At 36.8% G+C, this 26,831-nt stretch overlaps 4 protein-coding genes across 5 annotated transcripts; 1 reads left to right on the forward strand and 3 right to left on the reverse strand.

Annotated features, from left to right (window-relative positions):
* Nucleotides 1-1,987: 1,987 nt before the first annotated feature.
* Nucleotides 1,988-2,774, forward strand: LOC110859476 (interferon-induced, double-stranded RNA-activated protein kinase-like). The gene is made up of 2 exons (XM_035859483.1): nucleotides 1,988-2,681; nucleotides 2,767-2,774. Exons 1-2 carry the CDS (start codon nucleotides 1,988-1,990, stop codon nucleotides 2,772-2,774), a joined length of 702 nt encoding a protein of 233 aa, XP_035715376.1.
* A 2,027-nt stretch (nucleotides 2,775-4,801) lies between these two features.
* LOC118438760 lies at nucleotides 4,802-7,076 on the reverse strand. Its single transcript, XM_035859484.1, has 2 exons — nucleotides 6,936-7,076; nucleotides 4,802-6,847 (listed from the first exon to the last, which is right to left on the reverse strand). Exon 2 carries the CDS (start codon nucleotides 6,752-6,754, stop codon nucleotides 4,802-4,804), a length of 1,953 nt encoding a protein of 650 aa, XP_035715377.1. The 5' UTR covers nucleotides 6,755-6,847; nucleotides 6,936-7,076.
* Nucleotides 6,898-8,375, reverse strand: LOC118438761. Its single transcript, XM_035859485.1, has 5 exons — nucleotides 8,334-8,375; nucleotides 7,832-8,060; nucleotides 7,465-7,737; nucleotides 7,189-7,382; nucleotides 6,898-7,095 (listed from the first exon to the last, which is right to left on the reverse strand). Exons 1-5 carry the CDS (start codon nucleotides 8,373-8,375, stop codon nucleotides 6,898-6,900), a joined length of 936 nt encoding a protein of 311 aa, XP_035715378.1.
* A 1,421-nt stretch (nucleotides 8,376-9,796) lies between these two features.
* Nucleotides 9,797-12,131, reverse strand: LOC110859477. 2 transcript variants are annotated; one of them, XM_035859541.1, is made up of 5 exons: nucleotides 12,009-12,131; nucleotides 11,869-11,949; nucleotides 11,190-11,797; nucleotides 9,914-10,493; nucleotides 9,797-9,838 (listed from the first exon to the last, which is right to left on the reverse strand). In XM_035859541.1, exons 1-5 carry the CDS (start codon nucleotides 12,042-12,044, stop codon nucleotides 9,824-9,826), a joined length of 1,320 nt encoding a protein of 439 aa, XP_035715434.1. In that variant the 5' UTR covers nucleotides 12,045-12,131; the 3' UTR covers nucleotides 9,797-9,823. The 2 variants fall into 2 exon arrangements, with proteins under 2 accessions (XP_035715434.1, XP_035715433.1); XM_035859540.1 differs by having other exon boundaries at nucleotides 9,914-10,502.
* Nucleotides 12,132-26,831: the final 14,700 nt, after the last annotated feature.

The following is a 26,831-nucleotide window of genomic DNA, read 5'->3' on the forward strand; positions in this document are numbered from 1 at the left end:
CTTATAAAACTAAGTACCCTAACTACTCTGTTTGATCCCATCCCACAAACAGTACGCTAATGTCTTCCGAAATTTTACCCTTGAAGAAATCTCAACCACCAAACTCCCCCCGGCCACTCCCCAGATAAATGAGAGAAGCAAGAAAAGCTTATCTAACCCGTTTCCAAACCCGATAGAATTAACATTTTCTTCCGAACCTTCATTCGTGACATTTTTCCTCTTTACATTCACCATTCTATCATACCGTTCATATTCCTTGATGAGATTATTATGATTCTCATAACTTTTCAACAAATAATAAAATCCCCCCTCAATTGCAGTCTTAAACATCTTCGGAATCTTTGATGAGGTCAGAACCCTTTCAAATTTCAGGTAGTATTGTTTCCTAAGGAATCTTTCTTTCCTTAAATACCATTCTTTATTTGGGAATCGCTTCTTCAATTTCTAGAGGTACGATAAAACAACCTCTTCACTTCCAAAAAATGCGCTCTTCCCACATTCCGCCAATTCCTTATCTACCTCTGAAATGATCTCATAAGCCCCCCTTCTATTTGTATAAGAAAAAGGTACATAATCAGTTAACGCTTTAAACTGTAACGACGACAATAGTCGTTTTATAAGAAATGGTTCAATTCGGGAGTACGACAAAAGTCGTCCTGAAAAATCGAGGTCATGGCGCGGAAGGAAGACAATTGTCGTTTCTAGGGGGTCATTGATTTTCACCATTTTCTATCCGCGACCTAAAATTTGTTGCAATTTTGAGGGATTTCTCCTATGCCAACACATTGCTAAATTTGAAGATTTTCTTCCCAAAAAGTTTGATATTTCCCTATACAACTCAATGTTAAATTTTTGATTTTTCAGTTTTTCGAGTTTTATTAAAAACTCGAAAAATTTCTCCTCCCGCGCCATGGCCACAGCATACTTATAGTGTCCCCGATTTAATGCATTTTCTTGTCGTTAATCATACACGTTAAAGGGTTAGTTTATGCAAATATTTGCATACACTACAATTAATTTGGTGTAAATGCTGACATATTTGCAACTTGTGAGGCTTCAATTTGTCCCCACATGAAGTTAACTTACACCAAGCTGAGCGCACAAACCGCAAATAAATATTTAAACCTAATTATTTGCAGAATAGTTAAACATTTTTGAACGAAAATTAGAAGGCCTAATTTTATTTTTACACATATCAAGGAAATTGAGATCCCCGCAGCCAACTGCTCAACAAATGAAATGTATTGCGCATTGAAGTCTAGATGCATTCCTAAATATAACTCAAGCCTTTGCACAGAGAATGAAATCCAACCCACAGAGGAACCCGGAACAGGTGAGGAAATTAGTATGCAATTAAACAAAACAATTTTGGGTGTATTGAATAAATATTACTTTATACCCTACATCAATCTTAATAGCTCCCGCAGATCCAACCATACTACCACAACCCGCCTCAATTATTTTAGCTGTTCTCATTTCAATCTTAATCTCCACAATTTTGATCGGCATGTGGTATAGAATCAAGACAAGAACGAAAAATAGGAAATCTACAACTACACAAAAATCTGGTATATATTTCATATATTAAACGATATCTATTGCCTATCTTTAAATTGCGAGTGCCATGCTCAAATTGAATTTCAGCCCGCCTGCAATGTCAATAATGCTGGCACGTGGTTCTCGCGCATGTAGATACTGGCGCCAGCAATTCCAATAGACAGGCAATAGTCCATCGATCTACATAAAGTTTTGGTGCCCAGTGCATAATCTTTACAACACAGATATCCCTCTGGACCCTATTATCTTAACTGAATTGGCGCTACTACTTCCCCCTTGTCCCGTTACCCGAATCCGATCCCCATGGAAATCGGAGCCAACCCTAATTTGCTTATCTCTCTTGGGTGCGGGATCATTCGGTAAGGTTTATCATGCCGATGACCTATCCGCCATAGTTTCACCGACCGGATACGCCGTCAAATGTGTCGACATGGTACGAACCCTAAGTGGTGGTGGTGACGATTCAACGAACAAATCGAACCCTAGCTCAACCAGTAGGAACGCCATTAATCCGCCAAAGTACGTCAGCATTCTGCTCAACGAAATAGTAATCATGAACCAACTCACTTGTGATAATGTCGTTCGTTACTACGGATGCTGGGCTGAGGCAGAAAATAGCAGTCAGTTGGTCTTAGACAAATCTCGACTGGAAAAATATATTCAACAAATTCTACAGGATTCTAGCGCTGTTGCCTCCTCTGGATCTCCGTTAAGTCATATCTTTATCAAGATGGAGTTGTGCCACACGACGTTAAAACACTACTTGGAGAAGTGGTCGCATCGCGGGGATGAAATTAGCATTTTACTACAAATTGCGGCAGGATTGTGCTACGTAGACAATAAGTTGTTTATCCATCGAGATATCAAACCTGGAAATATATTTTGCAAAATTGAACCTTCCGGTTGTCTGACATGGAAACTGGGCGACTTCGGTTTAGCTGTGAAAATAAGTGATGAGGGGAATTCAGGAGTAGCGGGGACATTCACATATCAAAGCCCAGAAATGAGGAAACATTTGAAATACACGGCTAAGACAGATTTATTTAGTTTAGGCCTAGTTGCTGTAGAAATAATACATCACGATAGAGGAAAATTTAATAGGTTCGATATTTTCACTGAATTGCGTAGGTTAGAAGATTTAGAGCGACGAAATTATTTGAATAGATGTGCAAGTGGTAAATCCCATAATTTAATAAAAATCATCAACAGATTGCTAACTGTTTCTCCGGCTAACCGCCTGTGCTCTGAAAAATTGTGTGAGTTGTTATGTAGAGTAAAATAAATACATATACTAGAATATCTTGAAAACAATAATTCCATTATTTTTTGTACGGATTGCTGAAGTATGGTCACATCGCATCAGGCAATCTGTGGGCAAGCTCCATCTCCGATGACAATAATTTTCAAGAACAGTTTTTTAGCCCGGCCCAGGCCTTATGTAGCCGTGTCGTCCACATGTCTGTCCGTTTATCCGTCTGTACGTCTTGTGATTACTCTCTTCAAACTTATCCGGTCCTATTGAAATTTTGCACATACTTAAAACACGCAAAATAAGAAACCAAGTGCAAAGGTAGGTTGGGTTGGCAGACTCCAAAATGGTTATTTTTTTGTTCAAAATTTGTAAGGAGCCAAGCCTATCATATATATATATATTCTTGACCAGAGTGACTCAGGGAATGCGCCTAATTTTTTTTGTGAGGTCACACCCCCAGGGGAGCGAACCACCCCCCCTGGGGGGATAAGTTCAGATTGACCCCTGAATATTGTAAAGCAACTATCGCTGATGTTACCTGCCAAATTTTAGAATTTTCCCTCGCATGGTTCGGGCGGTTCATGCATTTGAAGCTTGTAAAACAGGCGTTTTAGGGCTTTTTCGACCACACCCCCTACCCTAAGTGGGACGCACGGGGAAGTGAACTTGGTGCTGTCTGATCTACCCCTTCGAGTACTACATAATCCTACAAAGGTTCCTTGGAATCGAGCAGGATGCTCTAGATATTTCATGCCGAAATCGTCCACCATTTTTTCACCATTTCCCATAACATTAGTTGCCTAAGTTTGAAAACTTGCTTTGGACAGTTTGAAAACTTGCTTTGGACAGTTTGAAAACTTGCTTAGACAGCACCAAGTTCAGTTCCCCGTGCGTCCCACTTAGGGTAGGAGGTGTGGTCGAAAAGGCCCTAAAACGCCTGTTTTACAACCTTCAAATGCATGAACCGCCCGAACCATGCGAGGGAAAATTCTAAAATTTGGCAGGTAACATCAGCGATAGTTGCTTTACAATATTCAGGGGTCAGTCTGAACATACTCCCAGGGGGGGTGGTTCGCTCCCCTGGGGGTGTGACCTCACAAAAAAAATTAGGCGCATTCCCTGAGTCACTCTGGTCAAGAATATATATACATATATGATAGGCTTGGCTCCTTACAAATTTTGAACAAAAAAATAACCATTTTGGAGTCTGTGGTTGGTAAACCGGTGGGGGTCATATAGGTGGTGGGGGTCAAGGGTGGCGAAAATTCAAAATTGTCGTAGAAGGCTGAAATTTAAATAATAATATGTTTTACTACCTCGGTATTAGCTTATAGCTACAAATGTAACTTACAGGTTCTAAGGACAGAATGTGAAGTAAAATTTTGATATTTGTTTTCTTGGGGGACCCTGGGGGGGTCACCCATACCGATTTTTCAAAATTGTGCAATCGAGATTAAATTTCGCAGGGAGGATGATAATGACCCCTCAATGCAAGAATTTGAAGTGAATTTGTAAAAATTTCGATCTGGAGGGACTCTACATGATTACACATACCGGTTTTCCAAAATGGTCCTTCGTATTAATTGGTAAATGCATGACTCCTAATGGAAGAATATGAAGTAAAATTGGAGACATCTTCATCTGGTATTAATGGGGTACCCAGTAAGAAAATTTTGGATATTACTTAAATAATATGTTCGGGAAATCGTCCATAATATATGCTGGTTTCTGTAAGAGGATGGCAGACGTTCCAAAACAAAATACTCATCAAAAAATGTACCTTTCACGCACCTTTTATCCAAGTATTATTTACCGGAGTCAATTCCATAAAACGTACATATTATGTGCGTATTTTCCGGTCCATTTTATTTACATAAAATAATCGTTTCCGACCATGTATATTCGGTATTTATTAAAATTTTATGCAATAAAAATGGAAGGCAATTTTTTTTACTTTTACTTTTTAATTATTTTTATTTTATAAACTTGAAGTTAAAGCATGGGAATACAGTATAGCATAAATTTATCTACACTATCACCTGGAATTACAATACATTTTTTAGATAACTTATAAATATCAATTTCACAGGATGATGTAAATTGAGAATTTAAAAAACAAATTCCCAGCAAAGAACTACGAATTGGATATCCCTTAACATCAGTACAATTAAGATAAACTTTACAATTTACAACTGGCTTATTATCAACTACAAATATTTTATCTACTTTAACAAAACGACCATCTTCAGTAACAAAGTGATTATCACCATCCTTTATTCTAATACAAAATTTGTCAAGTTCAAACTTTTTAAATTCACCATTCTTCTTTGGCACATTTATTTTATGCTTAGATTTAATTGTAGAATAATGACTTGAGCTACAGTTATCATATTCTTGTACCCGTTTAACAACTTGCTCAAGCTGACGATTGTTGCCCCTAATTAATTTTTTCAAAAACTGTAAATAGCTTTCAAACTCAAAAGCGCTAACATTATCTAATTTTCCAAATTTTAATGCATCATCGGATAGATGTAACAATGAATGCACATTATAAACAATAACAGAACCTCCATAATATCTTTGTAAATCTTTAACAAATAATTCTATTAGCTCTCTTGCCGTATTATTCCTATTAATATTATTTGCGGAAGACGAGAGCAAAATATATATAGCAGTGTGAAATATGAGAAAATGGTTATAAAGATTGCTGGGAAGTATATTGCGTAAAGCTGCGGGGCCTACATATAAAAGAAACTGTCTGAATTCAGTAGCTTTAAATCTTTTTATGTCTTTTAAATCTCTAGGTTTTCTTGAAAATTCGCAAGGAAAAATCTTGGCAATTTTAGAAAAATTTTCTGAGATTATTTTAACTTTTGCTGTTGGAAGTCTAGTTTTTATGGGACCACTCAACCAAAGCAATAGAAGTTTTCTAGTAACACCTAAGCAAACTAAGTGCATATAATCCAAAACAACCTCTGACACTAAATCAATTTTAGTTTTAAGAAAGGGCGAGTCGCGCAAATGATGGTCGGAATCGATTTGTGAACGGAAGCTTAAGTCGGTACGTTTACTACCAGAAAAAGTCGGAAAAACTATTCTCTTTCCATCCCATTCACCTTCAACATCACATCTCTCACAACTACTCCTACCATTGTGAGGTTTAATTCCTTTAATAAAACTTCTTGCAGGAGCGTCAGCTATTATGCATTTAACACGGACAGAAAAATTTGTTGTCCTCATTAATATTCCACTAGTTTCTAGTTCAGTTAATTCCGTAATAAATTGGTTAAGAAATTCATCCAAGCTACTGGGCTTCCTGTCACCACAAAACAAGCCGGCAATTATTGGTCTAGAATTACTAATCTCATTAATCTTGAATAAAATAGGCCACATATCAGTTCCAGAACTCTTGCAAATTGGAAAACCATCTGTGCCAATCGTTAATGTCAACTCACTAAAAGGAAAATCTGCAGGTATAATTTTTAGAATTTGACTTTTTATCCCGAAATAGAAAAACTTTCCACCTGCAAGAGTTTGGATACAAATATTACGTGGCGTTTTCAACAATGTTTTTGAACATATTGGCAAACTACTCGAATCAAGAAAATGAGGCTTAATAATTTTTAGTAAGTCTGAGAGCGCGGAGTGTGTGACATTGTGCTTAATTGCCCAATCCCTAATTTCATGATCTATAGTAACTTTAGATGATAGGACATTAATATTCTCTACAGTAACTACTCGTCTATCTACACTAATACTTTGCGGTGGACATTGAATGCCTTGTACATTAACAACATAATTTCTATTAATAGTGGTTTCACCTACGCCAATATGTCTAATACTATTGTTAAGCTCTTGAAGTAATGTATTTGCTTCTTCGTTAACCCTCCTCCTCCTCGTCCGGTACGACGACATTCGTTGTTTTTCTGGAAGTTCTGCCACCATCCAAGTCTTTTGCGTTCCCTAACCAGCGTTGAATAATTCCCACAATTTCCGATATTGTCAATTTTTTCCCAAATTCACTGGCTAGGGTGGCTTCTAGTTAAACAGAAATGGCGTGTTAGTGAAACATAAAGCTAAATATCCAATCATACACCCACCATTAATCTATTCAATAAAAGCTTACCGATAACTAGACGATTCAATTTTAAATTGTTAAATGCTGTTTTCCCATTTGTGCCAACGTAATTTATTTTTTCAGCCAAGCCTTTAGTGAGGGTACTTGCTAAAATTCCAGTAACAACTTTCAGTGCTGATTTGCCTCCATTTTTCTTGAAAATTTCTACCTAGAAACGAGTACAAAAATTATTTCCGTCTTGGGATATGAGAATAAAAATTGCCAAATTGGTGTAAATAATAAATATCTATTAATAGCATACGAGCTTCGAGCAATTATCTTTTTCCTTTAGCCAATCCTCCAGAATTAAAACATCAGATTCGTTTTCCAGGGGGAGGTTCACTGGAATAACAACACTATTTTCTACAGATGAATTAGCGTCATCGGTCCGGAGTAGCAGAGTGCGAATATCTTGGCGAATATCTGAGATTCCATTTGCGACCATTCGCTCCAGTGCTAGTAGAAATTATACACAAATTTAAAAGATTTTAAACCATTTGAGAATTCAAAATACATGCGTGATAGAGAAAGTTCTTACCAACTTGACGAAGATAAATATCTTCCAAAGTCACTCCACGAATACGGGTAGCAGCGATTTCTGCATTCCCAGCCTGAGTCCTCACAGGAGGCGGGACATCAACTTGTGAGAGAGGGGGGGATGACCAATAATGATTTCCTGACCCTGCGGCTACTTGATGTTCACTATTTGGACTTGGTAATGTTGGTATTTGTGATGTTGGCGAATTCAACCCAGCTGGATCGTTGACAACGACATGAAGTTGGTATTTACTTCCGTCAAATTCTAGTAAATCTGAAACAAGAAATATGGTAATGTTATGGTATCGGTAGTATTTCTTATACTTTTGAATTTAACAGGCTTGAACTTAGAATTATAATTTACGTACCCTCTTCCCTAATACTTATCGATTTACTTGAGAAACTTTGAGAATGGTTCCTTTCTTCCTCTTCAGATGACGATGACGGTCGTCGCTGTCTTTTTCTTGTAGGTTTCAAACCCCTATCCTTTTCGCCAAGTTCGTCTTCTTCAGCTTCAGTTGTGTCAAGGTCCGATGAAGTGGTGGCCTGTTTTTCCAAATTCTTGGCTTCAAGATAATTATCTGAGTAAAATATAATCTAATTTTATATGATGATGACTTATGTGTGAGTAAAATATTAATAAAATGAGATTCTCAATTATAATGTATTTAAATGGCGAGTGGAATTTATATAAATTAATTAAATAAGCTGATTTTTCTTACTAGTTGATTTAAATATCCGTATATCAAATAAAGGCCAATGGTCACCCGGTTTTTTGACTGCCCGTATATCTGCACTTATATCCTTACAAGGACCTGGTGGCCATTTACATTGACCTTTGTTAGTTGACAGCCAGGATGAGGGAACTACCTGAACACTACTGTCAATTTTAAATTTGACTACTGAAAACATTTCGAGCAAACAAAATTTCGGTCAACTGTATTCCTACTGGTGTGAGGTGGACTGGGAGAGCGCGTCGTATATCGCGCACTTTTTCTCTTTGTGTACAAGTGATGCATATTATTTGGATAAAATGTTAGGGAAGGACCGACTGAATTACAACGTACATAATATGCAGCTTTTATGGAAACAACTTATGAAGGTTTTATTCACCCGATGCTGGTGAATAAAATGTTATTTTAATTTGATGGAAATATTGCAAGAATAAATAATTGAGTATTATGCACATAAAATGTTAATGCTTTCCCTAACCAAAATTTCCCTTAAGAAATATCGAGTTCCCTAACCAAATATGCAAGAAATATGATGTCGGTTCTTCATGGGTAAGCTCCACCCTTTTGTTTCACCCCTCCCACCATAAACTCCGTCCAGATGGTCGAAAGTGGGTCATGTCGTCATGTGGAATGATATTTAACGTCCCAAAACTGACAAGGGAACCACTTCTAGTGTCCCATCTCGATTTCTCGAAGAATTCAAATTTGTGAAATTTTTCCGATTTCACAATTTGCAAAAAATTCACAAATGCTTGCATAGCGTTTTGCATATTCGTGATCGGGCTGAAATTACATATATATTTTTTCAATATTCCATAAAGTTCATTTCATCATTCAAAAGGCTCGTGGCTAAGTTAAAAGCATAGGGAAAATGGCAGGTTGTGGTGAAACTCTTGCTAAATATTTCGCGAAAACGCGATTTTGCACCACATGTTCTATGACAAAGTTTTAGTTTCACTAAATTATCTGTCGCTTAAGGCTATTCCGAAGGAAATCGAGATGAGACAGTAGAAGTGGTTCCCTTGTGAGTTAATTTTACAATCACTGGCAAATAATAATCGTAATATTTTATGCAAGTCTCCTTACTATACTATACTAACCAGGGTAAAACAAGAAAAGATTTACCTTGTAATTCCATTTTATAATAATATTTCTAATTTCAAAGACATTTTAATTAGTTTTATTGAAAAATAAAAATGAGAAAAGCAAAGCTGATGAATATAAACATTTCATCAGTAATATCATTCGTTATAAACATCTTAAAGAAATTCAATAAAGTAGAAACTTTTTCTAGGCCAAATTCAGTGTAAATTTACCCAACACATGGACCACACTCATCTTCTGACTCCACACCATAATAATAAAAATATTTGTCAACCAGAAGACGGTAAATTTAATTCTTAACAATTCTCAATTTATTTGAAGTTGATTTTTTAAAATGTAAGAGCATTATGTAATGATCAATTTAAATTGTTGCCTGATGAAGCAAAAATTAATTGCGAAACGCGTCGCGAGTTTTTTTTACAAATTTGTTTGGATTTGTTTTCTCCACTTTCTTCAAATAGATCCTAGGATGCAGCTTACCGTACAATTTTTTTCCCATAACTCTGGGCGGATTGTCTTGGTTTATGTAAATGTTATCTATAAATGTAAGGCACATATGTAAAATTTGTTTCGAAACATTGTTTCATACAAGGCAAATATATATTTACTTACGGAATCCCGCGCATTAGGGAAAATTTCCAACAGTTCTGCATACAGGTTAGCACGAGCTACAGTGTAATGGTTTGGATGGCTTAGGCTCGACAGGCTAACCTTCCTTACTGACTCGGCCACCCGGAGTTCGCTATCTTCCGGCGGAAGAAATACCGCCAAGCTTGAAAAATCCTCCGTCCCCGTGGTAACAGTTAAACTTTCCAATCGCGGGAAACACACTTTGTAGTCAATTCTACCAAACTTTTCCGACTCCAGGGGCCCCCATATTAAGCCAGTTTCAAACTCTACTTTTCTAAACCAAAAATTGTTGCCAATTGTCAAATCCTTCATAACTGGGAAAACAGGGAGTTTCCATTCCAGTTCTACATTGTCCTTGGCCCACTTCATGTAGAACTTTAATTCCTCCAAAGTTGAGGAATGTTTTTTTAACAATTTGTACAAAAGCAGAGGCAGCTGGTACACTCGATTGGCATCATTTTTCAAGTAAATAAATTGAAGTGTAAGCTTCCTTAAAGGAACAGAAATATCCAGTAGACACTTCATTACGTTTGCGTTCACTTCTTCCGCCACGATTAAGGACCTTAGTGATCTAATAATTAATGACCACGCAATTCATATACATAAATTATGTGAAACTAACAAGGGACACTCACGACCTGTCGTTTGAGTCCAGGGTACCCACTATGTTTTTTAGAATCTACTAGGACCCCAGATGAAGGATTCATTCATATTTCCGTGTAAAACTCATATTTGGCGCCATGGCGTGGCGCTAAATTCGCCAAATTTGATGCTTTTTCATTTTAAAACCGCCATAACTTTTGAAATCCTGGACGGATTTTCAAAATTTTTGGCAAAAATCATGACAAGGAGTTCAACTTTCGTATTCTATGAAATTTTTTCCAAAATTATCGCTTTTAACTTTTCGCAAAATTTCGAAATTTCGGGTTCGTCAAAAAAATGCTAAACATATCTCAAAAATTAAAATTTTTTGGTTTTTATTTTTTTCTCTAAAATTTCGACTTTTCTGATCATTTTAAGCATACAACTTAAAAAATCCGACATCAACTGCAAAAGTTATGGGGGTTTGAAATTGGTCGAAAATGCAAATTTTTAAGTTTAGCGCCACGCCATTGGGCCAAATATGAGTTTTACACGGAAATATGAATGAATCCTTCATCAGGGGTTCTAGTAGATTCTAAAAAACATAGTGGGTACCCTGGACTCAAACGACAGGTCGTGAGTGTCCCTTGTAAGTCGCATTGATAACCAAACTTACGTCGGCAACATCGACAATTCTCCCGCCTTTGATATTCCAAGCAGTAGGCGGCCCTCAACTTGTAGACATTCCAAATTTGTGAAGTCTTCCATAATAAGCCGGCCAATCGTCACATTGCATGTGTACCTTGGTTCTTGACAATACTCAATCACAGCTTGCTTCAATCTCGGAAAGACCGTGTCACAAAGTGGAGAGAAATCCTGAGTAGGGTCACCCAGCACAAACTGTAAATTTTCCAGAGTAGGAGCCGAAGACAATAATATTTGATAACAGAGTTCCTGCTCCCACCCTGGGTCTGAAAAAAACTCGACAAAAATCGATTTCACATTTGTTACAGTTGGAAAGATGTTGATATCCGTGGGTGGCAGGGTCGATGCGTTTAGATTTGCAGAGTACAAGCGGATATCGTTAGGATGAAATTGCAGCCTTTCCACCAGACCTGTCCATCTTTCTGGGTGGTCGTCGCTATAATTTTTACTATATAATCGAAGAGTGGTATATGTCCTCTCTTGGAGAACGGGAATAGCACCGTAATTCCACGATTCGCAGACCAGTCGACACTGCTTTACGTCCTTCACCCCGAGGAATTTGCAAAGATGCGTAACTACCTACGGGTATTCATAGGAGGCAAAATATTACAAACTTTGAAAGTATTATTTTTTATGACAATTAATTATACCTCGGGTATGAGCACATTGCCTGGATCAATAATGGAAGTGGCTTTGTTTTCATCATCGGAAAAAAACATAGCATCGTCCTCCTGGGTAGAGTAGAATCGTAAATTATTTGATTTTACTTTATAGTTAAATCGCAGCCTACCTCCTCCGACAGGTCGCCATGACAGCAGGAAAACATCACGGATTACAATTAATTGTATGGACCGCAAGTTATAATTCAAAGTAAATTTAATGTCTACAAGTTGACACAGGCGGTGATTATGCCGAAATTGAATGCAGATTTCTGTCTGCTTAAAGCTGGCACGTATGCTTATCTGTCATACCGCACGCGATGAGCAAATAATCAGTGAGCATAACCAATGTGTTATCTTTGACATGTTATTTTCAGCAGATAAAAACTTCCAGTGAAGCAATTCTTTAGCCCGAGTCAAGCATACATAGTTGTACTTGTTTATCAATCAATCCAACTATTTTACATGAAATTCTGTCATATTAGGTAAATGCTAAAGGTATTAATATTACTATTAAGATAGGAATGCAGAAAATATTTTTGTAACATTTGTCATTATTTATACATAGCAACACCGATTATAAATATCTAGTGTCACTTCGAAGTGCTTCAGTTCAAGTTCATATTCCACCAAGCTTCGACCTAATGAAAAAAGCCAATTCCAAATTCCAGCTCGATCGGACGATTTTGACAAATCGGCATGGCTCCCCCCAGATGAATTTTTCCAATTTCACCTCGTATTCTTCCATTAGGAGTCATTAGTAACCTGCATACATAAGTATTTTTAGCCTTCTACGACTATTCAGAATATTCTACACCATGGACCCCAACACTGGACCAATTTCTGCCTTCTTCGAACTCGTTTCCTAAGTTTGACCAATATGCATATGATGAAAATTTCAGGGTTGTATTTGTGTAGGTGTTATATGAAATATGCGCTGATTTAACTAAACATTAACCTTTTACAGATAGATAATTAAACACCGTATCAATCCAACAGAGTTTGATTGATTTGGTAAAATGTGAGCGAGATAAGAAATACTTGACAATAAGTTTTGACAAGTCCGTTAATTAACTTGTGGCAATTTATCATCGGTTTTCCTCAATATTTTATATATTTATTCAATATATTCCTCAATATTTCCTCAATATTTTCCTCAATATATGTATATCTACAATTTTGTGGCGTGCAATTTGCAAGTTTTTGACATTTAAATATCCATAACTTTATCCGTTGTAAACGAATTCGCTTGAAATTTTGCACGATTGTAGCACGAAATATTGTTGATAATTGGTGTTAAAATCAATTTGAAATACTAACCTATTTTGGAGTATTTGTGATTTGTAAAGAACGTCCGGGAATGAATGGGAATGGTCTGAAAATGTGGTCATAAAATCACAATGAGTTATCGGAATTTTAAACTTTTTGCATATGTATAATACCAAATACGTACCTACATAATTTAATTAATAGCTAAGGCCGCCACACCCCCGTTGGCGACTAGTTCGATTTTCTTGCGAAGATTTTTCATTAAATTTTTTCCCGAAGTTTTTGCCACTTCCGAGGTGATTTTCTTCCATCGTCCTTTGAATTTTCGAAAGGTGTCAGGCACATCTTGAAGCCGGGAGTATACTGACTTAGAACGTGCCCAGAATTTTTCGATTGGGCGGAGTTGGGGTACATTAGGTGGGTTGATATCTTTTGGTACGAAATCAATATTTTTCTTTCTGAGGTACTCGGTCACTTTCTTTGCATAGTGACAAGTGGCGAGGTCAGGCCAAAACAAAACTTTATCATTTTTGTGAAACCTATTAATAAATGCTTCCAATCCAGCCTTGACGCAATTTTTCAGATAAATATCTTGATTGATATTCCCTTCGAGAACTACCGGGTCTGATACATGTCCGTGACTGGAGATGCATTGCCAAATGCAATATTTCTTTGGAAATTTGTCTTTTTTTCGTACTTTTTCTTCATAAGCCACTTCAGAGGGATCCGAGCTATGAAAAAAATGACGCCCTGGAAGATTTGAAGGGTCAACCGGAACATACGTTTCGTCATCCAGGATCACTACTTTTCCACGCATTTTCTTCAACAATTTTTGACAGCAATCCTTGATCCGACTTTCTTGTACGGGCTTGTAATTTGGTGCAGGTTTTTTGGTCCTTGCTTTGATTCCTAATTTATGGACCTTAATTTCCCCCAGGTAGCTTTTGGAAATTTTGACTTTCCTGGCAGCTACAGCTACTGACGTTGATGGCTTGGTTTTGAAAATTTTTTCAATTCTATTTTTCACTCGAGTGGTCGCTAGCTTCGCCGGACGACCAGCTGGCTTCTTGAATTGCACATTTTCGGAATCCTTGAACTTTTTTATGTAGGAATACACATTTGAACTTGGAATTCCTTCCTGCTTAAAAAAGTTCCAGGTCACCTTGGAGTCTCGGTTGGCTGTCGTGTTGTAGAACTCCATCACTCGTTTTGCTAACAGCTCCCTTTCAAACAAGCTTCTTCTACCCTTATCCATTTTTGAAATTTAAGAGTGATATACCAAATTGACCCTAATGAAGTGGGCTTTCAGAAATTTAAATTATTATAGTTCGCGGGTTTATTGATTTGTCAATATACTCGCTAGAGCGCGCATTCCCATTCATTCCCGGACGTTCTTTATGAGGCATGCATGCACTGCATCTACAATTTACTGGGATACTGTACATACGTGCGCTATTTCTCTCACAAAATAATCAAAAATAAATATACAAAAGGCGATTAGAGACAGTCTTGACCACTTCAAACCTTAATTACGGTATGGATTTTAGCTGTAGAGATTTCTAACATTTTTTATGTGAAAGGCCATGTCTTAATCTGTAGGTAAAAATATCTGTCTTCTGATTTTGTGTACTCTAAGAAATGAGCCAAGGTCAAATTTGGAGGGGTGTTCTATTTTAATTTTCCAAACCAGTGTTCTTATTAAATGGCGTTGAACGAAAGATTTTTTATCTTAAGTTCTGATGCAAAAATTGTCTTTTGCGACAAAAAATTAGTCAAAAATCAAATTAGCAGTCTTTATTATTAAGCATTCTAAATTATATATAAATATGACGACACCGTACTTACTTCCGCTGCCTAGGGAGGCATCAACAAAAAAATACAGATTAAGGAAATCGTAAATAAATGCCGACGCATAAAGTTTCAAATATGCATAATGGTTAATATTGACGAGTACTATGCACAGAGCATATAAAACAACCCAGAGTTGCATGATGCCGATAAACTGATAATAAACGGATAATTAGACATAAGTGGTCACTTACGTACACTAGTTTAATAGGTGTTTCGGAATAGGGCAAATCTAAACTTCCTGTTTGCATGTGGAACTTCCGCTCAAAAACACATATTTGGACCGGAGAGTTTCCTGAATTGCTTAAAATGAATGAGTAACCATTAGAACTATGCGTAGGAGTTTAATTTATGCAATTTAATTCACCACGGGTCATACCTAATGGTCAAATCGTTTCAGTCCCACTGCAGCTGTCCGAAACTTATAAACAAAAACACCAGTAAAAATGACACCGATCATTTTCGCGCTTGCTTATTTTTTACGAATGTGGTTGCCACGTCGAATCAAACACTTGAAAATGTGTCACCTCCACAAGTATTTGAAAATGGTGCGATTTTCCTTACAAGTAAATTCAACAGCAATTACCACATCATTGTGGTAGTCATCGTTGTAAATAAAATTTATCCGAATAAAACATATTCATTCAAGATATTGACAAAAGCGGTAGCAACGTTATTTATTTTAGTAGGGTTTGAAACAGCCGAGTCGATTAAGATATCACGAAGCTTGTCCTCGTTTACCCAGCTTGGAATTAGACGTGAAATAAATATAGTTGCGAATGGGGAGTTGATAAAGCGAGAAATTACCGACAGATGGTGGGGTAAATGTTTATTATTTGGTCCAGAAATATTTTCGACGTCCCGCAAAATCCCCAAGTTCAACATGTCCGACGCCTACTTCCGAACGTCGCAAGGCATCATTCTTGACTACTACAAGTTGGAACGGAATAATTTTGTGAGGTCAAGAATCGTAAAAAATCGATACCAAATGGTCATCAAAGTTCTCCTTGAACGTCTCAACTTATCGGTTGATGCGTGCGGGAGACATCGTTTCCCTCGAAATGGATCCGAACGCCATATACACTTCGGGGTATCGTCGTACATTGAGCAGAGCGCGATGTCTGGTATTTCGCAGCTGATTCATTCACGGGAGCAGTTCAAAGTTAAGTTTGCCACAGTCAAACAAAAAGTATACATTGGGAATTTCATGACCCTAATTTCCCCTGTTGGATGGAAGCTCCTTGTCGCATCAGTCTTGGTTGGTGTAACATTAGGAACATTACTACAGATCCACATTTCCCTATCGTCAAAACTTCGAACAGCCGGCGGGCAGAAAAATCACCCAATATCGCCCATACTTATCGTGATGTTCTTCGTTCAAACGTTTCTCGATCAATGCAACGACCCAGCTGTTACTCTAGGACGGGGTAACGGATTACATCGAGGCATTCGTTATCTCTACCTTTCCTGGTTGTTATATTGTTTCATTGTCACAGCGACGTATCGATCAAATCTAATCAATATGTTCAGTCAGCCGGGACACACAACCCATATCAAAGGTTTAGCGATCGAGAATGAAAACATAGCCGGCATGGGAACAAGCAGCCGTCCTGGCCAGAGGTCGGATGTTAAAACGATTCTTGACACGGAGGCCGCAACTTCATGTTCAAAACGGGAAACGTTTCAAGATCTTGGGAAAAAGTATAATCAAAAACACATCCAACCTGCCGCTATCGATATCTTGCAAGGACGGTACAACTATCTAGACGATTCACTCTTGGCCGAAGCCGCTTTCGAAATTATGGATAAACGTTTCGGAGTGAACAAGTATGCCGTCGGGGAAGAGACCTTGGTTGTCGAGGAGTTTTGGGCAGTAGGGTATCACGCGCTGAGATTTCATGATCAGAGGGCGGATATGTATGTATTTCTAACTTTTTCATTCCCAATCAGATCTTACTATAACTTACACACATCCTATCGAAGCATGATTTCAAAAATTCAAACATGGTTTTCCATATTTTACATATTTTAGGGTTTTCGTACATATACATATTTTCATACATATTTTGAGGTTTTTTCGTAAATACACATATTTTCCTACATATTTCGAGCATTTTCTAAAAATAAACATTTTAATGCATATTTCAGGATTTCCTGAGGAAAAAATATTTTTCTTCATTCAGACGTTAAAGTTGGATAAAAATTATACTTTCATGATAACGGAGTTTAATTCGTGTAAACGACTAGAAAATCCATTTTGCCCCATTTTTCAAGCCATAAAATTGCCCCTGAAAATCTCTAAATATGGCTAATGTCGTTTTACGGGTCATTACATGAATATTAAAATACAATACATAATAATTCATTAATAAGAGTGTTACAAATTTGAAACTTTTCGAAAATTAAATGCAAATATAGTAGAAAATTTCGGTTGAAAAATATGTTTTACGTGCATATTTTCGCGTTTTTTAAGTACATATTACATACATATTTTGAGGAATTTAAGTACATACATATCCGCCCTATGTTCATGATATCGTGAAAATCCTATCGTTTCTGAGCGAAAATGGTATTCTAAATCACTCTAGGGAATAACAAGAAATAGTGGTGCGAGTAATTTTGCAGAATCATTTGCAAATAATTTTCGCCAAAGTTTTTGTTAATGATGATGAGAACGATGTTGATATTGACGACGAAAGTCCTGAGGACATGGCCGCAAGGTATGAAATGTCGTTCATGTTAGTTAGTGAATAAATTAATCATAATTAACCAAACTCGATCACTTTATTGCTTACTTTATTGATCACTTTATTGCTGCGGCTGTGATCCTTTCATCTTCATTTGAGTGCTGTTGAAATGAGGTATATAGAATAACATACTTCGGTATTTATCAATGTTATCCGCACTTGTATTGACAAGGAAACATACCGAGGTGTCCAACGAGTTAAGAGTCGACACCTATACCAAAATCACCACAATGCATGACTTATTAAACAAACTGAAGGAATGTCCGTGTAAAATTCACTTTTCGTCACGTTGTGACGATATTTGTGACGAGCGCATGACCATCGGGTTGCCAGAGAGGGAGAGGTCGGCCGCTGAACGATCAGATCGATCAGGTCTTCAGAGATTTCAAATTTCAAATAACTTACACACCTCTAATTTTTTCAAAATTTTATAATTGTTTCAAAATTTTATAATTGTTTCAAAATTTCAAAATTTCTTCAAGATTTCAAAACATTTTAAAAATTTCAAAATTTTTTCGAAATTTCGAAAATTCTTCAAAATTTCAAAAAGTTTTTCAAAATTTCAAAATGTTTTCAAAATTTCTTCAAAATTTCAAAATGGTTTCAAAATTTGAAAGAATTCGAAATCTCTGAAGACGACGACGCTTCTCTGTCGACCTGATCGTTCAGCGGCCGACCTCTCCCTCTCTGGCAACCCGATGGTCATGCGCTCGTCACAAATATCGTCACAACGTGACGAAAAGTGAATTTTACACGGAAATTCCTTCAGTTTGTTTAATAAGTCATGTGTTGTGGTCATTTTGGTACAGATGTCGACCCTTAACTCGTTGGACACCTCGGTATGTTCCCTTGTGAGTCAGTAGTAACATCCTACTTAACTGGTCAGGTAACATAATTTAACTTACATATTTCCAATTTACACAACTAATTGATAATAAGTTATCAACAATGTCATGACGCCAGTGCTCTCGCTCCGATTTTGACGGCACCACGATAATTATGCAATCTTATGCAAATAATTCAACACGTGTTTCAGGATTTTTAATACTGGTAAGCTTAAACGAAGTTATGACGGAATTCGTGAGCGAGGATTTCCATTTTTTGAGGGGAAAAATAAAGATTCTCACTTACGAATTCAATCATAATGATCTGAAAAAGATGAATAATACTGTCATATCAAAACTAATAAGTAAAAATTAAATATTCATCAATTCGTGGATGCAATAAAATCTTCCACATATATAATTGTTAACACCCAAAGCATAAGGGATTTTTTTAGTTTCGGACATCTGAACAGTACATGATATCTTCCTCGAGGTTGGAAATCTAGGAAATTAAAAAAATATTTCAAACGTTGACGTCGTCATATGGTTATAATTGCTTATAATTAGAGATAACCGATACTGGTCAAGGTTAAGCGTGTTTGCAGAAATTGAAATTGTCGATGTTGAATTGTAGCTAAGGAAAAGAGCTCTCATATGAAAAATGTCCTGGATCTGCATGCTAAAACGTTTGATTATTATTGACTATTATTAAGAGTTTGAAATTATTCATTTCTTATCATTCCATGGTCACCATTGTATGTACCTAAGATGTTTTTGAGAAAAAACGTATCGGAATTTAAAAATTGTAGATGCGACCCACGCCAAATTGTGGTAAACGTTTATCCGTTATGGACAATTTTCTTATAATGATTCCCGTTCCATAATTTTAAGCGGAGCTACTTTGTCCGAAACCAAAAAGGAAGTCTACCCAATCTACTTTCGTATAAAAAGTTGCAGCAACATTTCTAATTGGCAGTTGTTTAAAAAACTTCAACGTGTGAAGGTTAATTTGTTGTTTTCCTGAAATTCGTATTCCTTTTCTACATTCTTAACCACTTCAGCCCCAGCAATGACAATTTTGTTCAAATGTTGTTTATGTATTACACGTACTACTAAATTATTGTTGCATCCTGGATTTAATGTGTTTATCGAAGCTTGAAGTCGATTAATCTGAAAGAAATAACATCGAGGTACACGAGAATTGAGCTTAGCTATCAGAGATAATGCAAAGTACGTTCCTAGACTCACGTTTTATAGTGGCTGGAAATTTAATGGTTATAAATATCGATTTGATTCACGATGCGGGATTACGTAATTACCTGCACCGTTATAATATTTGGTCACGTACATAGATTAACTCTCGTTATTGGTTTTGATTTGGTAATCCCGGATTGGTAATGAGTCTGCCCCAGATTGGCAATATTTTGTCTCTAACTGGTAAGCTTTCATCACTAAAACATTACTTTCTGTTGATTGAAGCTGTTACCGTAGAAGTCATTATATAAGCTTTCCGGTCACATCTATCATTCAACAGCACTTTGCTAGCGGTGTAGCAAACTCAAAAACTTCACTGCTGTTCTAGCTAAAATTAAAATGTTAACCGTTAGAACACTCGGTCTTGTAATTTTGCCACTAAATCTCATAGTGCTCGGAGTGCACAGTGAAACAATTGAACGAAACGAAGTTTTTCGTATCAATATAACTGACTATTTCATCCCGTTTTGGAACTGCACAACATTGGTCTTTACCCAAAATAAATTTCCCTGGGGAACCAATTCGCCTACACATGGACCAATAATTTCACTAGATTACAACCCCACCAGTTTCTCGATTGCTGATTTGATTCAGGAGAAGTTTTCTACTCTACGAAGACGTAACCCGGCACCACACTGCTGGGTTACGTTTGCGGTACTACCAGAAAATAATAGCAAATATTACCAAAAAGAATACAACTCTTTTGTTCTTGACTTCATTTTTTTAATGTGGCGGTCAAATTACTTCATCATTATGACAACCCCAGGTGCTAAGCTTGATCTGGAATTTCTTCTAAAGAAGCGCAACGCTTTAGGCACACCTGGTTTGTTAGAGGTAATCCTGGTTGATGTAACCAACAAAGATAACAATTCATTGGTTCGGTTTGATTACTTCAACATGTACCATGTTGAGAAACTGCCGAAGGGTATGGAACATTCTGATTCTTGGTACGGCATTGATTGTGCACAGATGGATGGTTTCGATAGTTTGGTTCTACTGGGTAAAAATTTGTAGCGAATGAACAAATACTTTTGGCCTACGACGGAAGATCGAATGGAGGAGCCACCTATAGGATCACTTGAAATCTTAATTCAAAAAATTAATATCAGAAATAAGCCTCATTCTCGGCACGCTTATAAGCGAATAGCGGATTTAACCTCAATTCGTGGATTACTTTCGTATCTCATCCTAGAAGATGTGCTGATTTATAATTTTGTAGCAGCAAACTTTACGCATTTCACAGACTTTTTCCTTTGTATCGATTAGATTTCTGGGGTGATGGAAAACAGGATTTTTTAATACATGACATTGAAACATACAGTTTTGTGTCGTGCTTCGGAACAAAAGTTAAATCCGCATGGTTAGGGGCACTTGTTAGTCCATTTGATTATGCAACTTGGGCTTATATGGGAATGTGCTTCACCACGGTGGTCTTGATTTTAACGTATATGTTTACGAGGTATATTTCTGATGCCACTTTTCTAACTGTTGGGATAACATTGGAGAACTCCGTATCATTTTCCACTTATGAGACTAGATTTAGGCAAAAAGCTTATCCCACGTACGGAATCTGTACAGTGATCGCAATCTGGACTATATTTGTAGGAACACTATTGACAAACTGGTACAAATCGATATTCATGATGGAAATGATTGTACCAACGGTGCACGAATCCCCGTGGGTTAGTGTGGTAGACGTCGACAGGATTCGACTCCTTATGCCTTTTGGTCTCCTTGGGGAAAATAATAGGGCATCTCCTCTTGATAATTTCCGCTATATGTCATTCTACCTTGAGATTTTGTACCGTTGCCTTAAAATAATAAGCGATCCTGGAGACCATAAACGTCTCGTTCGCGATAGGAAAACAGCAGCAAATTTAGTCCAGAAGATGACACAACATTCCGCACAGTACAAGAACTCAACGAAAGGGTTTTCAACAGTGGGTAATTTTACTGATCCGTCGCCTTACTATAAGATAGCAGTAATGGATTCACGGATCCAACCAGTGGAGTATGATGAGCGGGACAGTTATGGAGTGATAAAAATTTTAAATACGTGTGGAGAGGTAGCCTTGATGGATACAAAAGAGAATATCGCGGAAATTATAGATTTCTTGAATGATCATCAGCAAAAGGTAACTTACGTCAAGGGAGATGGAGATACCTTCTTTAGGACAGTAAGAGGTTGGACTTTGCCAGTGGTGAGAAACAGCTACGTGGAGAAACGTCTAAAAGTTTTTATATCTTCTGGAATAATTACGCATTGGAAAGTTGTGTACAACTTGTGGAAGCCCACAAGGTTGTTGGGACAATACGGGAATTGGACAAGAAAGAAAGTCGAGGCGGTTTCACGATTGGATTTTAGTTCAAAGATATCAACTGGGTTTTATATTTGTGGGCTCTGTTTGGTTATCTGTGTAATAGTTTTAATGGCGGAAAATTGGAGACATAATCATCGTAAATTTGTATATCGGATTTATTGGCTAATTATCACATTAGTACGTGAAATGTGTAAACTGTTCTTCAGAGCGTATGAACTTGTCCAGCAAACCTTATTTACAGTCGTTATAGAAATTTGTAATCGTGTTCTGCAACTTGGAACCTGACATTATGCAGTAAAAATTATTGTTCATACATGTATGGATTAATATCGCAATAATTGTAATTAAACTTGAATGTATGTACCTTCATATGAGAAAATAAATCTAGCCGAAAGATGCACAATTAAAAGTTTACTCGATTACTCCGTTGTAATTCCTAAATACAGTATGACGTAATATTAATTACAGTAAATATTAATTTTTAACTTTATGGCTCTGGCAGATAATGGGAGATAATTTTGTGCCTCGTTCATCAATGTCTGGTTCACTTTTTCATAAACTAATACATACCTTTTTAATTAAACCGAGTCAACTGACAGATGAGGGATGGGGTTCATCATGTTCCGACCTCAATTATACCTATGAAAATTTAAGAGTATAGATAAATGGGTTTACTAAGGATGTGCTAACCTAAATTACTTTAGTATTCACTTTTTGTCGCAAAATACATCACCATTTTTTTAGGCGCTGTGTTCTTCCTCACGTCTTAACGACTTAGACCCTTAGATCCAAGGCCCAGTTTGGGGGCCCGGGACAAGGATTTACTTTACCCAGGGAAAATTTAAGTTGGGCATTAATTTGGACAAATTCAAGTTTTAAAAAGGTGTGGTTTAGTTACTCCCATTAAAATTCAATTCAACATTTACACCATTTAAATAGCTTTATGGCTCCTGCACAAAACAAAACTTTTTTCATGCAAACTTTTCATACGACAAAGATGCGATGCGCTTTTCAAAATTAAAATTCATTCATTTACACTTGCCATTTCAATTTCGGGGGCGTGGGTTCACTTTGATTGACATTAATTCTGCCCAAAGTTTTTTCAATTTAGGATTTTTTTTCTAAGTATAAAATTAATTGTTGAATATCATTCACATTTGGGTATCACGTGGTTAAATAATTAAAATAATTAAAAATACACCTTACTCATCTCATTTGACTAACATTATCTCAAGTTCTTCTCACACTTACCATATCATCCTGCCCCATCAATTCAGCTTATCGATAGTTTTAGACGTAGTTTTGGGCGGGATTTCAAAAATAAATCTAGACATAGTTTTGGCATGCGATGACTGCGTGACGTTTCACTCCACCCCTTTGCTACATTTCATTTGCAACGGTTTATTCTGAGTAGCGTCACACTTATATTTAATGATAATGATTAGTTCAAAAAACAAGAGCTCTGAATCACTGAATGATTCATTCGACAGTCGGTTTCTTAGGGCAGACAAAAAATGTGTTGTAGTAAATAAACCCCTCTTAATTGTTCCAAAATTCTCTAAACTTTGCACTTCTGCTGAAGAATCCAGAAGGTAGTTTAAGCACTTAAGTTCAGCAAGTGACTTGGACTCTGGAGAAGCTGCAAGATGGAGCTGTCATGCCGTTTACAGGAGCAAAGTAATCCGACAAAGTAATCCGTAATCTGATTACATTTTCCAATCTCGTAAATTGGGGATTACGGATTACACATAATTTCCAGACGTAATTAGGATTACGGACTACGGATTACTTTAAAATGTGAATTTTTCGTGGATTACTGGATTACGGATTACATTCAATGTAATCTGATTACTTAATCTGATTAAAGTAATCCTGGGATTGCCCATCCCTGGTTGTAAGGTTCAACTGTTATTGAACTCAACTTCCTAAAAACCGCTTAAAAATTACGGTATACTAAATTAGTATACCGTAATTTTTAAAAATTACGGTATACTAATTTAGTATACCGTAATTTTTAAAAATTAGTATTACTAATTTCAAATCTTAAATTGCCTCCATACATATACACATATGTAGTATTTCTCTAATTTTGATGGCAGTTAATTTCATTTCTCGAGACACTGGGGATATCATTTTCTACTCAATCGCATTTTTATGCGTATGTCTTGGGATAAATTTACTCATCTCGGCCGTGATGCAGTTGGCAAATGGAATATTCGTGGTTGCATGGTATCTTTTATCAGGGGTCGCCCTGATACTGACAACGTTGACAGGTTGGATCACCTTGTGCGTTGTAACTCCCATCATTTTTTGGTTCATAAATTTCCGCAGTGAGTTTAGGAAGGAAAAGAAACTTCGGTAAGTTAATTTAGTTCTGTTTATTTGTGTTGTAAATAAGTATGCAGATGCAAGTTCTGATTATTATTCCACAATTATTAGCTGAACCAATTTTGACAACATATTAGTGGCCTACAAGGGTATCGGTATTGTGGAAGATGTCGGAGGAGATTTATAAAGGTTTAGGCGGATTGGGGGCAAAATGAGAAGACAGCAAACATATTTTCTATAAAGATTTACACTTACTACTGCTTTTGTCACATCTAAAGAAATCGGGTTTTTCACCGCTTAAACTCATTTGCGTACGAACACCACCACCATCGTGTGAATATGCAGATAGTGCCGTATGCACTGGCCCATATTCCATCCTTCGTTTTGTAACAAAGGAGGAGGGACCCAGTAGAGTGACCAATACCTATTTTTCAAAATCGTCATATAGAGCTGACATTTGGCACGGAGGTTGATATGGCTCCAAATGGAAGAATACCAAGTGAAATTTTACAGATTTATCTGGAGTGACCCTAGGAGGTGACCCATATCAATTTTTGAAATTATTTTTGAATTTTTTTTAGATTATTTTTTAAAATAATTTTGTAAAATTACTTTTGAAATTATTTTGGAAATTATTTTTGAAATTTTTGACATTAGAAGAATATGAATTTAAATTGGAAAAATCAGTTTAAATCTTTTAATTCTTTGATATGCATTTACGATAAAATTCAATGCAAAAAGTGGGATTGAGTGATAACCACGTTTGTCTGACTCGGGCTATATCAAGTCTGCAATGTAGGTTTTTGGTTTGCATACGGCCCTTAGTTTGTGCCAAAAAACATCTCACTGGTACCCTGCAGAAGAGTCATAAGCGGCCCCGTTTTGAATTTGAACACGATTTCTTTAGAAAAGCCATAAGCAATAGCAAAGTTGCCGCACTTTCCACAGCATCGCTGTGAACTACCCTAATTTTGTGCAAGGAGTGGTTCAGGTTATAGTTGTTGGTTGAAGGAATGCAAAATTTACAAAATTTGCTAAATATGGGTTTGTTCAAAGCGAATCGAAGAAGGTGGTTTTCAATTCAACTCTTTACAATTTATTTGCAAAACAATTCCATTACCATTACGACAATACACAGCACTTGGAGGATCTTGAACTTATAATGAAGCTGAAATCCCTTGATTCACAAGTGACAAATTGAGCTAAATATCTTAAAAAAATGAATTTCAGTTCAGAGGTTAACGCCGACCAATATGGCGGCGGTGGCGGCGCCAGTTTTGGGGATTTTTCGGCGCGGCGGCGTCGCGGCGCGGCGCCTCAATGCTGAAAGAATAGGGAATTAGATTTATCGGCGGCGGCGGCGCGTTAAATTCTATCGGCGTATGGCGGCGCAGCGGCGTGAGATCGGCGGCGTTGACCTCTGCTTCAGTTATGGTTTGAATTAATTAAAAATATTGGTAGTCGGTTACTGAACTACCAATATTTTTAATTTGACTATATTTTACGCTACAATGTGTCATATATTTTCATAAAGTAAATTATACTAACCTTCGAATAAATGTAGTTTTATGGAAGTAAACAAAAAAACGGCTTCTACGATACGCTTTGAACAAACCCATATTTTCAATACAGATTTAACTACCTTGTAAAAATTGGATAATAAGTTGCATTATGTATATTCAATTTTGTAGAATGGACTATGCGATAAATATGAAGGTGTCGCCATGCCGAATCCGGTACAGAAATTATGATCAAGAAGACAAACTTGGCAAGCAAGTGTGGACCCACACCCAGAAGAGAAATCAATTACGCAATTTCACGTGTATCGGATGCGCCGCTAAGTTTGACAAATTTGACGATTTCGATTACCACGTCAGATACGGTCACCCGGATGGCAAACTTAGATGTTTGTTTTGTGGGAAGCTATTTACGCTGAAAGCTTTGTTAAACCTGCATATAAAATCACACGAGAAATGGAGTGGTTTCCCCGAATTGTAAGTGGATTTTATCAACTCGTTAGACAGGTTGATGAAATCGGATTAGTATGTATGTAGTGTACGAAATTAAATAATAATAAATCGTTAAAACAAATGTAAGCCAGGGGTGAAAGAAGTGTATTATCCGTCAAACCGAACACCATATTATTTTTGTCCTTTCAAAATTAGTAAAAAAAGACTAATATATGATATATTATATATCTCATGTATTTTCAACAATTTTGAACAATATATATATCAAATTTAACTTTTGCCACATTTGTCAAACTTTTTACCTTTTGATAACACTCAAGTGACCTTGGGTGACATTCAAAGTTGTTACTGAGACGTCGCGAGGTCTCCGTAATTCCCGTCATTGGCTCACAT

Source organism: Folsomia candida, unplaced genomic scaffold (genome assembly GCF_002217175.1).
Source record: "Folsomia candida strain VU population unplaced genomic scaffold, ASM221717v1 Fcan01_Sc026, whole genome shotgun sequence".
Lineage (NCBI taxonomy): Eukaryota > Metazoa > Arthropoda > Collembola > Entomobryomorpha > Isotomidae > Folsomia > Folsomia candida.